The sequence below is a fragment of the Strix aluco genome, chromosome 2, assembly GCF_031877795.1.
Source record: "Strix aluco isolate bStrAlu1 chromosome 2, bStrAlu1.hap1, whole genome shotgun sequence".
Classification (NCBI taxonomy): domain Eukaryota; kingdom Metazoa; phylum Chordata; class Aves; order Strigiformes; family Strigidae; genus Strix; species Strix aluco.
The window spans coordinates 133,668,706-133,682,169 of record NC_133932.1 but is presented as its reverse complement, the minus strand read 5'-3'; the positions used below and the strand labels follow the sequence as shown (position 1 = coordinate 133,682,169).

General features: G+C 44.3%; 1 protein-coding gene across 4 annotated transcripts in view; it reads right to left on the bottom strand.

Moving 5' to 3' along the window:
- Window positions 1–13,039, bottom strand: part of NARS2 (asparaginyl-tRNA synthetase 2, mitochondrial) — a 54,063-nt gene extending 41,024 nt beyond the window's left edge. For all 4 annotated transcript variants that reach the window (XM_074816411.1, XM_074816410.1, XM_074816414.1 and 1 more), the window contains exons 1-5: window positions 12,857–13,039; window positions 9,657–9,766; window positions 8,661–8,781; window positions 7,827–7,967; window positions 4,199–4,279 (exon numbers count right to left, since the gene is read on the bottom strand). In XM_074816411.1, coding sequence (XP_074672512.1) covers window positions 4,199–4,279; window positions 7,827–7,967; window positions 8,661–8,781; window positions 9,657–9,766; window positions 12,857–12,988 — 585 coding nt within the window. In that variant the 5' untranslated portion in view covers window positions 12,989–13,039. The remainder of the gene's footprint in view (window positions 1–4,198; window positions 4,280–7,826; window positions 7,968–8,660; window positions 8,782–9,656; window positions 9,767–12,856) is intronic.
- Between the last annotated feature and the right edge of the window lie 425 nt (window positions 13,040–13,464).

Genomic DNA, 13,464 nt, shown 5'->3' with positions numbered 1-13,464 from the left:
AGGGACTGGCTGCCTCCCAGACTGTGACACATCTCTAAAGGGGAAAACACCTGACAGACACTAATTCTGTAGCATTTAACTGTGATTCTCCCCAGCAGATCCCAGCCTTCCTTGGTGCTGACAAGATCATTTTTCAGCAGTACCAAAGGAACAGTAGGAGTAAGCTTCTGGATTTTCAGCAGGAGGCACGTATTTCTGGAGCCACAGTAGGTACAGCCATGAACCTCCACCCTTCCAGGGTGGAACTTCTACATTTACTCCTGTGAATGGGTAGCAAGAAAAGCCAAACACCATACAATCTCTGGATACATTTTAGAGAAGAACAATTCCTGGATGGTTCTTCAGGTTTACAGTTAAGGGTCCTTTCAAATAATGAAACAGCCTGATCCAGATCCTGGGTTCAGTCAACCACCACTCAGATGCAATGAGGTATGTGTGTGGGAAGAGACAAGCCTGATACAGAGCACATATCACCTCTGCTGGAGCCAACAGGTAGACTGCAGCACTCTTTACACCTAGAGCAAGGTCCCCAGGAAGGAATAAGGCCACAGGCAATACAAACCACACAGAAGTTCTACTTTAAAGAGCTGTGAATGCCAATACAGCTGTTGTGCTTTGTTAACTCACTGCATGCTGAGTTCTTTTAAAAGGCTGCAGCTGGGCAGCAGGGAAAGTGGCTGTCCAGGGCCTCACCATACCAGCTGGAGTGTCCTGGGCTGGAAAGACTCTTCCAGAGCATAGAGGAGCCTCCACCTTCTCACAGCAGCTGAGGACAGTCAAACAAGGAAACTTTCCAGGGAGCAAAGTGGAAAAAAACAGAGCAAGAGACCCAGAAAGCAGGGAGCCTTCAACACTGCAGACAGAGTGGGAGGCTACTGAAAATAGCAGGGAACAGACATGCAGCCGGGTCACAAAGACAAAAGAAAGGCATATTTCCTAGGAAGCAGCCCCAGAAGGGGACTGGGTAAAGCGTCCTGCAACATACAAAGCTGCTAAAGAATTTTAGACTTCAGAAGAAAAAAAAAAAAAAAGAAAAAAACAGGAGAGGATCTGCCCTGAAGTGCTAAGACTGCTGGTACAGAGGAATTATTCTCAGATTAAATTAAAAAGGGCCATCTCACCCTGCTGATCTGTGTTCCCCCTATTTCAAGAATTACCTCGCTCTACTTTGCGTTCTACTAAAACGCAGCTTTCAATATTCAAAGCTCTTTTGGTGTTTTCAGTAAATTTACTTTAAAGGCGGCAGCACGAGCAAAACGCTTCCCCCCTTCAGGGTTCCACCAAAGGCAGACACTGTTAAAGGTGAAGAAATCCACAAGTTGGTGTGGCTGATGTTCTCCATGTGGGTTAGGGTCTGCCTGGCTGTTTTCACACTTCTGGCAGTTTCTCTTCAAATTTCTCCTCAAAACTACACTTTTCAGGTGTAGAAAGTCTCAATTGGAAAAGATTTCTCTGGAATTCTTACCATCTTGTAATTTATTTATTTTTTAAAATCTCCTCTGCTTACCACCCTCTTTTCACTGTTATGGTACTTCATTTTAAAAATTTTCAGCTGAACCAATTTGTCCTGCAGAGAGGGAAGGGATTCTCCCACATCCCAAGTCCTAGTATGAGAACATCCCAGGCAAAGCTATGTACAGGCTAATCAGTATGCCCAAAACCAAACAAAGATAATGAGGCAGCTGAACATATAAACAAACATGAATCCTACAGGATTAAGAGGTCTAGGAATCAAAGAACATATGCCTTCAAAAAGCCTTTTCCTGCTAACTCAAGATACATTTTTCCCCATCTCCTCAAGTCTCATGTAAAAACAGATTCCTACTCTCTTCACTTTCCACCATTTCCAAAGAATGCACATGCCTCAGCAGCCATCAGACATTAGTCAGAGGATTAAAATTGTGTCAGTCAGGAGAAGACAGCTATTAAAAGGCAATGGTTCACAGTGGGCTCAAAACCAGCCTCTGCTCAGGTCCTAAAGGCTACTCGACCAAAGTTTTCAACTTATTCCACCCACAGCAGGACAGCTAAACTGATGAGTTCCAAGAGAGCTAAAAATAAATAAGGCAGGGAAAAATAAAACCCTGTAAGCAGCAGGTGTATTGTATCTACTACAAATTCAGGGGTAATAGGACACCAATTTATGTTCTGGTCACAACTGGAAAATAGGTCTTAAAGTTTTAAGTACAGGATTTAAACATCTTTTAAATCGAAGAATCTAATTTGCAGGTTGCTTTCATTGATTCCCATCACCATAATTCTTGGCAACTGCTCAAATATAAGAGGAACAGGAATTTATTTTCTCCCTTGGCTTGTGCAAGCAGTGAATTAAGGGCTAGTTTAACAAGTGACTGAACACAGCAGTGTCTTGATGGTTGGTTTGATTAAAAGCACAGAGAAATTTTAAGCTTTGCTGCAAATACCACACCCTTATTTTTATGTCCAACATCCTTCTGTCACCCTTATTTTTATGTCTGACAGCCTTGCATGCATGGCCCAAGGCAGGCTTAACCTTCCCCAGATTTCCACTGTCAAGAAACAGTGTCACTGCTCCAGTGAAGTGGTCACAGCAGGATAGCAAGTGGTCTTGGATCTCTGCTAGCCAAGACCAACTCTGAACAGAGCTTTGCAGAAACAAAACCAAGTCCTAAATTAGGCCAGACAATGAGGCGGTACACAAAGAAGAAACAGGAAATCAGGGAGAACTTCCCACTTCCCAGCAGCAAGTGGGTTTCTGAAGCCCTTTCTCTATGGCACAGGCCATTTAATGGGATCTGACTCCACACTTACTCCACACCTTTCAAGCACCGCTGGCACAACATTTCTCCAAGACAGGTATTATTTACACCTAAGCAATCACACTGGCGAGAGAGAGCAAGAGGTTTGCCTTGAGCTATGCATTTAGTTAAGATCCAGTTTATACAAGTTTCAGACTCACAATTTAGCACCTCAGTCAACATTTGCATCAGTGCTTCTGTTACTACCAGCCACCTACGCTGTAGTCCTGCATCCTCTACAGCTTTCAAGTGGATACAATTTGTACCAAAGACGTAATACACTGTACAGCTGCAAACTGTATAATGCTCTCATCATTAAGTGTCACTTGTTTTCACATCTTAATTTGCATGCAACAGCCTGGAACGAACCTTTGGTAGCATTAAGGGATCTCAATTAAACAGGAACAATTTAGTCTAGCTAATCAGCTCTATTGTCCCAGCAAGTAAAAAGCTGAGCTGCATGTACTGGTCTGGAAGGGAATCACTAGTAGCACAGGTTAGACCCCGAGATCCTGAAGAACCAGCACACGGAGGCTTTTTATCATCAGGCTGGGCAGAGAGTGGAAGACACGATCCCACAGCAAGCAACTGCTACCTCAACAATTTTTCTTTTGCCTACAGATGATTCACCAGCAAGGCTAGAGTCAATAAGCATAAGTGGCAATAGATGTAATTGTTTGAGACAGAAGAGTGAATTTCAAGTACAGAAGTATAAAAGGCAGATGGAATTTCTTGTAATTCATGGATATGGGGGTTAGGAATCATGAGAAGATCTTAGGGGTTATAGCTGTATTTAAGTTTCGTAGGAGGTTTTGATCCAAGACGTGAAGTACTTCCTATAATGATAGATTGTGGCAGTAATTTGGTGGAGGGATGGGGAGACTTCGTAATATTGGGGGAGACTTCTGACATACAATAGGAGTAGCTTGTAGGAAGGAATATATACACGGGTGAAAAGCAGTTTTAGGTATTGGTGACTTTCTTTTAAGGAGTTCTCTCATAGTGAATTATATTTTTCATTTCAAAGCTAAGAAATATTTACATGTAGTAGGCTGTCCTGAATGTTGCATCCCATCTCTTGGGCTCTTATGACCACATCTTTCCATTTACTAAGATGTTCCACCTCCCTCTGTTTTTTTTTGTAAACTCTTCCACAGCATCAGGGATAGAAAAACCTCATCAGTACAAAAGGTGCTGATTAATGCACAAAACAGCAATAAAAAAAAAAGTAATGAATCTGTTTAACTCTGCCTAAATTATTAGTTGAAGCCAAGGACTGCTATATTAAAAAAAATTATCACAGAAGTACATAAAGGAAAGGTTTTGTAAAGCCAAACATTTCCTCTAACCTTCAATGACTCCAGAATTGCTCTGCAAGCAAAAAAAAAAAATCAAAACAAACTGTACGCAACCCAACTTACCTCAATTTGAAAGAGTTCCCCAGCACCTTCACAGTCATTTGATGTAATTATGGGGGTATGAATATGCACGTAGCCATTATCCTGGAACAGACAGAACACTAAAGTTAACTAGCTAAAGATATCAAATGTCAACTTCAAGGATGACATCACCCAGCATACATCATAACTCAGCTATTAGCCCCCAACCAGGACAGCATATGGACTCTTTTAGGCAACTTCTGCCTTACATGGACAAAGACAGAGGACTAACTAAATGCTAGCACGATCTACAAATCAGTGTTTACTACTTGTGGTTTTTTCTCCATGTTTCATAAGGAAATGAGATTTATGTCATTACTATGGGTTTTTGCAACTGCCCATTTCCACACCATTCCCTTTTTTTCCCCACCTCCTCCAGTATTTTTATATTTTGGGGCAGTTTCAGTCAAATTCAGCCCTACAGCCTCAACACTGCAGTTTCTTCCAGCTTTTGGAAAACGGTGTTAGGCAGAGGACACACTCAGTGTTCTCTACTAAGAGAAATGATCAAGTGTGTTAGACAACAGAAATCACACCCTGCATGGGAGACAAGCCTTAAAAATACCCAACCACCACAAAAATGTCAGTCACACCTTGCATCTTCCGAGATATTGAAGTCAAAATGACTTTAAGAGACAGGGTATACCCTGGCTTGGTCATGTTCTAGGGACCTGGAGCCATTCATGCACTAGCTCACAGATCCAGCAGAAGCCTCCAAAACCAGGAAGGCTGTATGAAGAAAGGGCCCCTATTCTCTGGGTTTCTCTGCAGTGCAGCCATAGGCTTTTAAACCAGCTGCAACCCGATTTTCAGTGGATGGGTATATCTCACAGAGCTCAGACAATCACATACAGCATGTTAGAGGCAAACAGAACTCTACTGACCATCACCTTCCTAACTTAAGTCTTGCTACAGAGATCACTGGTGCAGCACAGAGATCATACCTGCGCATGTCAAGGCAAACAAGAACCTGGAACCAGCTGATTTCAGCTGTGAACAAAAGATTTCTTTTCTCTTGCATCACTGTAATGTCTAGCATAAAGGGAACCCCTTTAAAATCAGGGTGTGCCAGCATTACCATGATACAGGCAGTGATGCAGCATAACCCGTTGTCTACTCACACAAAAGACTAATAAAAAAAGATAAAGTAAATGATTCTAAAAGCTTGGTTTCACAGCTTTTACCAGAATAATCCAATTCACATGACAAGTCCTGGTCCTTATCACCAGCTAGTTAAAAGGCTAGGAAGACAGGAGCAGGATTTACTGCCCATCCTGAGAATGGCAGAAAAATTAATTTGGACCAAAGAGTTTGTACAGACATGCAATGCATTTTGTGGAAGTACTTTAACAGGACCAAAAAGAAGCAAAGTCCCTGCAGTCAGGTCTAGGCTACCTTGGTTACAGGTGCAAAGACCTTGGCTTGCTGAGTGCCTGGCAGGAGCTCCTCACTGAGATCCAGTTACTACACAGAAAGAAGTTTTGGAGCCCAAATGACTTGCTTTGCCTGGCAAGGGTAGTTTCAGCCTACCAATATAAAATGCAGGTCTCTGCCACAGTCCCATGCATACTCCAGAGACCTGCTGGTCACGTGGCCTCCCAAACCTACACGAGATTTTGGAAAATTGCCTAAATTCCTCATATAGTGGTAGCAGTTGCTGTAAAGAAGCACATTTCACACAGAAGACCCCTTACATGCTTTGCAAAGGAATGTGAACTGCACAGGTCTGAAAGATGAGAATGCCATTAAAATCTCTTGGATAGTTCCCCTTATAAAAGCTCCTAAAATACTTCAAGTGACATTAGTGGCTCTGACAAACCTGGAAGTTAATGTGCAAAATGAAGGCTGTCATTCATATTATGACTATTTTACTGTGTCTCGAACAGTGTTCCTATCCCACATGGACCACAATACTCAGGAGAAGATTAAAGATGACATTTTAGCCTTCAACATCCAAACCAAGGGCATCTGCCATTAGTCATTCACTGCTGGAAATGAATAGGCTAAAAAAAAGTTTTTAAAATTACAGAGAGTTTAGATAATTTCGAGTGCGTGTTCAAAAAACCCCACATTTCCTTTCACTGTTAAGCTCTTTACAGCTTTGCACAGTGAAAACACTCTGGTTATACTTTCTAGTTATGGTATATTCTGACATTGTCAAGTCAGAAATTGCAACATCCTTGGGATGATGTAGGTGGCAATTTAAGAAGACTGCTTTCCTTCCATCAGACACGGAGCAAACCACAGACGTTCGTGGTGCCAGGAGAGGTGCGACTTAAGCATTTGCAAATATCAGGTCTGGGAGCAGATTTTCCTTATCCCTTCAAAAATCACTTCAGTGTAGCTGCTGCTGCTAAATTAATATTTTGTATTTTTTTAACACTGCTCAGCTCTTCAGCATTTTAAACTGGAAGCTGTGTCAGAGTCTGAGCTGGAGTTAATTTGGAGAAGTAAAGCCTTTGTTAAAATAAGATGCTTTTTTGTATCTCGGTTGGCTTCCTTGTCCACGTTTGCAATCACAAACTGCTGTCGGCAATGCCATCTAGTGGTTCCACACCAGAAAAAACTGATTCCCGACAGAGCTGGGTTCTGTCTTACCACCTGGGACAATGCTGACGCCACCAGCAGCTTTACCTGACACAGTATTTCTATTAGGCTCTTAAAAAATAAAAAAAGTCTTCTAAATACTGTGCAATTCCACACAGATAACTGCTAGAGCAAGCAAGCCTTCTTTGCCACTGCAGGTGACAAATAACCAGCGTGCTTGGGACCAGAAATTCAATCTCAACAATTCTGACCTGTTCTTTGGGCCATACTAAGTACTACATATGAATTTTGTAATCAGAATGCTCTGAATATGATCCTACTCAAACTAAAGCCCGTTTATCTAAACTAAAACGTGTTTATTTCAATGAACAGCTTTAAAACAAAAGGCTCAGGTGCACTAGAGGACTTACTTGCTACCTTTATCTACTCACACAAAGAATTGCACGGTCTCTGTATGGCACCTAGCATCAGAGTTAATTCACTGCCCCCACCACCTGCACAAAGCCTGGACCATGCCCACAGCTTAAGAGCGACACATTCATAAAACACAGGTGTCTCTCACCCATCAGTTTGAAATGCATCCAAACAGGAGTCTCCTAGTCTCAGCTAACAGCATCCACACAGACTCGTAAGGCAGTAATAGAAAGGTTAAGAACTGAGAAGAATAACATGAAGCTCTGCGTCAGTTTGTCGGTAGCCTTCCTGCACCACAGATTTCTCCGTGTGGGAGGAGGCTTCCATCCAAGGACCATAAGGTCACTGCTCCATATTACATTGTGTTCCACAGACCACACACACTCACAGGCAATAATATTGCAACAATTATATTGAAAGGGATAAAATAACTAACAGGAAATGGGTGGAGACACACTAACATGACCACCTGATCATAAGCAACAGTCTGGCCAAGGCCTCAGCCAGGCCCAGGCCTGGAAAGAGAACCACCGTGTCCAAAATCCACACCCTGCAGCCAAGACGTTCCACTCCCTCCCTCCCAGCATGCTCCCGTGAAGCCAAACTGGGGGAGTGTTTCACACATAAGGCTCGGTACAGAAGGGACTACCTGGAAGAATGAGTGGATGGCTGCAGTGGCTTCACTGCGGATTCGCAAGAGGGAGCCAAGTGTGTTGTTTCTGCATCGCAGGTGAGGGAACTGCCGGACATACTCCAGTGGGTGCCTCTCCTTCATTTTCAGGGGAAACGACTAAAAACAACAAGAAAAGTAAGAGGGTGAGAACTTGAAGTCAATATAGTTCTACGGCTATTCATGGAATACCGTCTCTGCCTACTAAAACTCCATCATCATTAGAGAGCAGAGGAGAATAACATGCTTTTGCCTATCTTTTCTAGTTAGTTTGTGGATTTTATAACACTTATGGCGGAGCAAGAGCCATGAACACAAGAGAAGGCAATAGCGCTCTGAAATGCTCCACTTTTTGGATGTTGAGTCCCCTTGAAAGCCAGCTGTTCATCTCACTGCTGCAACAGCGAGGCGGTTCCAAATGTGCCTGTGGCAGAAACGGTTCTTCCACCTGCACAATCTGAAGTGTTTTGCCAGTTCACTGATTCTCCAATTCATATCCCAGCCAGACTTACCAGGTAAGCCACCCGGCACAGGTAAGTGCTTCAGGGTGGGACAAATGCACACTCTTAGGTGCCAGTACGTTCACCAGTTTCCACACAGAAACAGCTCTGCCCCAGAAGAGAGAGCTTTCACAGTGATCCCATGTTTCCCCTTTGACATACCCCAAGGCACCGCTGACAAATCAAAGCCAGCAGGACCACTCAGACTTAAAGAAAATAAGAGTTTGAAGCATGCTTTGCTGGACACCTGGAATTTTTAAAATTAATTTCCAAAGCGGTCCTACCAGTTGGCATTCCTGCTGCAGTGACATACCCAAGTATCACAAGGTCCCACCACACGGATTGTTTCGGCTTTCAGCTCCATGTTTTGCATCTTATGAGGACTTTTAACCAGTTTCCCTTGTACTTCCACTGCGCTTCCAAAAGTCAGGTCTCTAAGAAACCAAGAAAAAACAACAGCTTAACTAGGCGCTGATATCAAGTCAACTACATTCAGAAGAGTGATTCCTGTTAATTTAGCTGGACCACTTGAGATCACAAGAGATACTGTAGCCATAGGGCTTAATTGATGAAATGAGGAATTATTAAATGTATAAGTGGGAACATGAATAGATCCACAAAGCTATAGAATAATTTAGGACAAGGTAGGAATGTTGGACAAGTGAGGGGAAAAGAGACAGCCTGTTATTAGAAGTGGCTCTTGGTGGGGACAAACCAGGCTTATAAAAAAAAATGTAAGAAAAAATGTAAAAATCAAGTTACACACAGAAGGTTCCTGGATCATCCCGAAAGTCCCAACCCTAGCCCAAACAACAAACAAAACTCCTGTTTGAGAGCAACAAACAAAATGAAGCTGTAAAACAGTATTATAATAGAATAGTCATGCTTATCCAGGGGGTATGCCCACCAAGCCAGCCTTGAAGTTATTACAGGAAAAGCAACAGCACTCTCCAAAACCTGGGGGACAGTTATCCCCAGCTACGTTGTGTGATTTCCAAGCAAGTCCAAGAGCAGCCCAGAATGCCCACACTGCTACAGCTATTAAGAAAATTAGCTTCAAATTGGTCTTACAGGACAAGCAACTGCACCACAAAGGCCTTAGCTAAGTGGAGACAGAGTAGTTGGACACTCTCCATCCTTAAAACTCCTCCAGAGACGCCAGCCTGCAGCAGTGCCTTTCCTGTGCTCAGGTGCCAGCTGCTGGTGAGCCACTGGCACAGGCCAGGAGGCCTGAGCAGACACCTCCCCCCCCCCCGCCCCCAGCACTGATCAGCACAGATGTTTCTCCAGGTATCTCAAACTGACCAACCTGTTTTCCAGGCTGGGATCAGCAACCACCTGGAGGTTTTCCAGAGAACTCCCATCGTTTATATGCAGGAACAAAACTTCCTTCTGGGATCGGACTGAGCGGACCCAGCCCTAGAGGTAAAGGAAAAAGAAATTTGTTATTTCTTGGCATGGACTTTGTGTAGTCATGCTCTTCTAGCTGAGCTGGACATGCTACTTCAAGCTTATTTCAACTTCTTACTGAAATCAAAGTAAGTATTTCTTTAGGGACAACAAAAATTAAAAAAAAAAAAAGTAGTCAGTGTCAGTTTTTCTACTGACTTCAAAGCAAAGAGTAACAAATCCTTAAGCAGAGACATCAACTCTCCTCCTGGGTACAGCAGGGTACTAAGATCTACCTGCATCTCTGGGAAGCTGAGAACACAGAAAGTGGCAAAGCACTGTGAAGATGAAAAGCATTTTAACAAAGCACATATTCTTATTAGTGATGCCCCTTCAAAACACTTCTTACTGAAACAGGAGACGTCAGTAATGCACAGTTCTTTATGATAACACACTCAAGACTGTTTTGATGATTTAGTACTAATTTTTGTGGCTGTATCACCTGTAGGAAGGTTCCAACCGAAATTTGTTCGCTGGCTGTTTACGTGCCCTAAGCCATTAGACTGCTAAAACGATGCTGCAGCCAATAAATTCAGGTGAAAAAAATACATATTCGTGCAAAAGAAAAATAAAAATTAATGCCTTGGATGTTCCTCCTTACACCTCAAAATCAAGACTGCTACAGTGTCCCCATGGGGAAAAGAAAAAAAAAGAAAAAAATCTAGAAGCATTCTTGTCCAGTTTGACTAAAAGAATTAAAATAGCACAGCAGTTCTTTGTAACAGCAAAACAGTAGAGCTGACCACATACATGTCAGGCTAGAGTTTTTCAATGAAGAGTAACGTTTCCCTTAAAAAGAAATTAAAATTTAAGTCAGTACCAAGGCACCAAGCAAAAGTAATAGCATCCAAAATACAACTCCCTTAGTTGCTCTCCAGCTCACAACAGTTGACACAAAGCTGCCCTTAAAAGAAAAACTATCTGCTGGGGAGCTTCCAGCTCATGCTATAATAATACCGTAGAGAACAACCAAGAGCAGTGCTGATTAAACAACCAAACTGACTCTTTTCCAATCAGTTTTGTCTTTTGCTTAACTGTAAGCGCCCAAGCAGTTCCAATGACTTCAAAACTGTGCCAAGTGCTTTAGGGATATCTACCAGACAAATTAAAGCAAATCCATCAAATTCTGTTGTTTAGACTGAACAAACTTTGAGAATTAAACATTACCAAAAGTAAAGCATCCTTAAAACTACAACATGAGTAACAGACAAGGCATTAGACAGGGTTGTATAACAGCGAGAGGACAACTGCATACAAGACTTATGGAAGATTTTAAAGCCATGAACCTAATGATTAACAAAACTTCAGCTTTTGCTCCAGCCTCACAATTTCACACAGGTGTTTACCTAAACGACCTCTGCAGGGTGTTCCACTTGAGACAAGAACTAATGCAAGAAATGAGTCTAAAACTAAAGTCTGATCATTTGAGCATCCTCATATTCTTATGGCTAAAGCAACAGGTGTTTAAAAGGTATTTCACATGCCTGAAGCTTTTGTGTTTATCCTTTGTATTCCAGCAAATCCCCAGAATACATCACATCTACTTGATGCATAATGTTTAACATGTAATGGCAGATGTTTTTCTTAGTTTCTTTCCTCCTAAGCTCTCCTTAACAAAACACACAAAATCCCTGAACAAAGAAACATTCTGAAGAGCTTTTTTGCAACCTCATCGGGCTGTTCTGGGATCTGTTAAACAAAAAGAGTCTTGCATCCTGCAATAGGAAATGAGAGCACATCCACAGGCTTGCACTGCAGCAGCAGAGGATGAGGCAGCACTTCACACCTTACCAGAAGCAATGTGTAGGGATGATCCCAACTCAGACCAGACTGCACATTACAATAACCTGGCCATAATAAGGTTGTTTTTCAGCCAGACCAGTTCCCCAACCCAGTTTAATATAAAAAAATATTTTTGCCAGCACAGCAGAAGAGCAACAAAGCAACAAGGACATGGGGTAAAAAAAAACATGATACCACCAATTTTAGCCTCAGTTTATTCCAGCTTGCATTATTCATAAAACAACAGCTGAAAAGCACCTATACTGGATGAGCTTCTTCCTGCCCTATTGGGCTTCATCTATGTGTGCAGGAATACCAGTGTGCTACAAAATGGTTTTTGGGTCAGTAGAATCACAGGATGGTTTGAGTTGGAAGGGACATTTAAAGTTCATCTAGTCCAACCCCCCTGCCACAGGCAGGGACACCTTCCACTAGCCCAGGTTGCCCAAAGCCCCGTCCAACCTGGCCTTGAACCCTTCCAGAGAGGGGGCAGCCACTACTCTGGACAACCTGTGCTAGGGCCTCACCACCCTCATTGTAAAGAATTTCTTCCTTATATCTAATCTAAGTCTACTGTCTTTCAGTTTAGTTTAAAACTGTTAGCAAGTATCCCAGCCATTTACAGATTCATCCAGAAATACTGACAACTGCACAGTTCTAGCCATGGGCCTTGCACTAAAACAGGGACCAGGTGTCTGCAACCACTGCTCTGTCAGTCAGGAACACCAGAATACAGGGGGGGACACAACCCTGTGCTGAGAAACAGGAAAGAGCTCCATTGCTAAAAAGTCCATTTATCTCTGCCTACCTTGGTTCACAAGAAGAGCTGGACACGAATATCAATGAAACTGTTAGTTGGCTCTACCTGACACTGCTATAAACCCAGACGTGGGACAAGACCTAAAGCAGATCTTTAACAACATCAGCACAGAGGCGATAGCTCACTCTCCCAAACCAAACAAGTGATAAAACCAAAACTGGACAGAGCATGTCTCAGTGTAACCCACCACGGTAACAGCCTTTCCCTGCACTGAGTAACTTCAAAGCTGTGACAACTGCTCTGACAACACCAAACTGAACAGACACAGCCAGAGCTGCCTCTAGAGACTGCAAAGGAGAGCTGTAAGTTTAGTAAAACGCGCTGCACAGGTTCTAGCTCTTCTCCCTGAAGCAGAGGCAGTGAAACCGGCGTGAGCCACGCCACTGCAGCTCCTCTCCTCCCGCTCAGGCTCCGGGTTGGGCCGTTACCCGGCACACCCCGACCTCCCGGCCACACACCTGCACTTGAACCGCGTCAGCCGGCTCCAGGGCCCCCAGCGCCTCGCGGACCCGTAGCCGCACCGCCCGCCGCGCCCGAGGCAGGGAGGCGCAGCGGCGGAGGGCCTGCCAGCCGCCCCGGGCCCGCAGCATGGCGGAGACCCAACGGGCCTACTCGGCCCGGCCCGCTCCCACACGGCTCCCGCCAGGCCACGCGCCTCCCGCCGCCTCATGTGACCGTCTTACCCAATGGCGGCTGGGGGCTGCCCCAGGGAGCCAATCGGAACGGGAGATCTCCCCGCCCCGGGGACGCCTCTTCCGCCGCCTGAGCACAAAGGCCTCTGGGAAATGTAGTTCATGGCGGATGGGCTGGAGGGATGCGGGTGGTGGGGTTGTGGGGTTGTGGCGGGGGTGAGGGGTCCTGCTGCTTTCTGGCACCTCGGCGGCGCTGTCGCTGCCTCCTCTGCCTCAGGAGCTGGGCTCCCATCGCCTCCATTGCGCGAGGGGATGGGGACGGGCCAGGCCGAAGCCTCTGGGGAAATAAACCGATGCCAGCTGGGCTCAGTCAGGCCAGGCTGCATCCCTGCTCCTCACCTGGCCTTGGGAGCGCTTGTGGGAGCAGGCTGAAG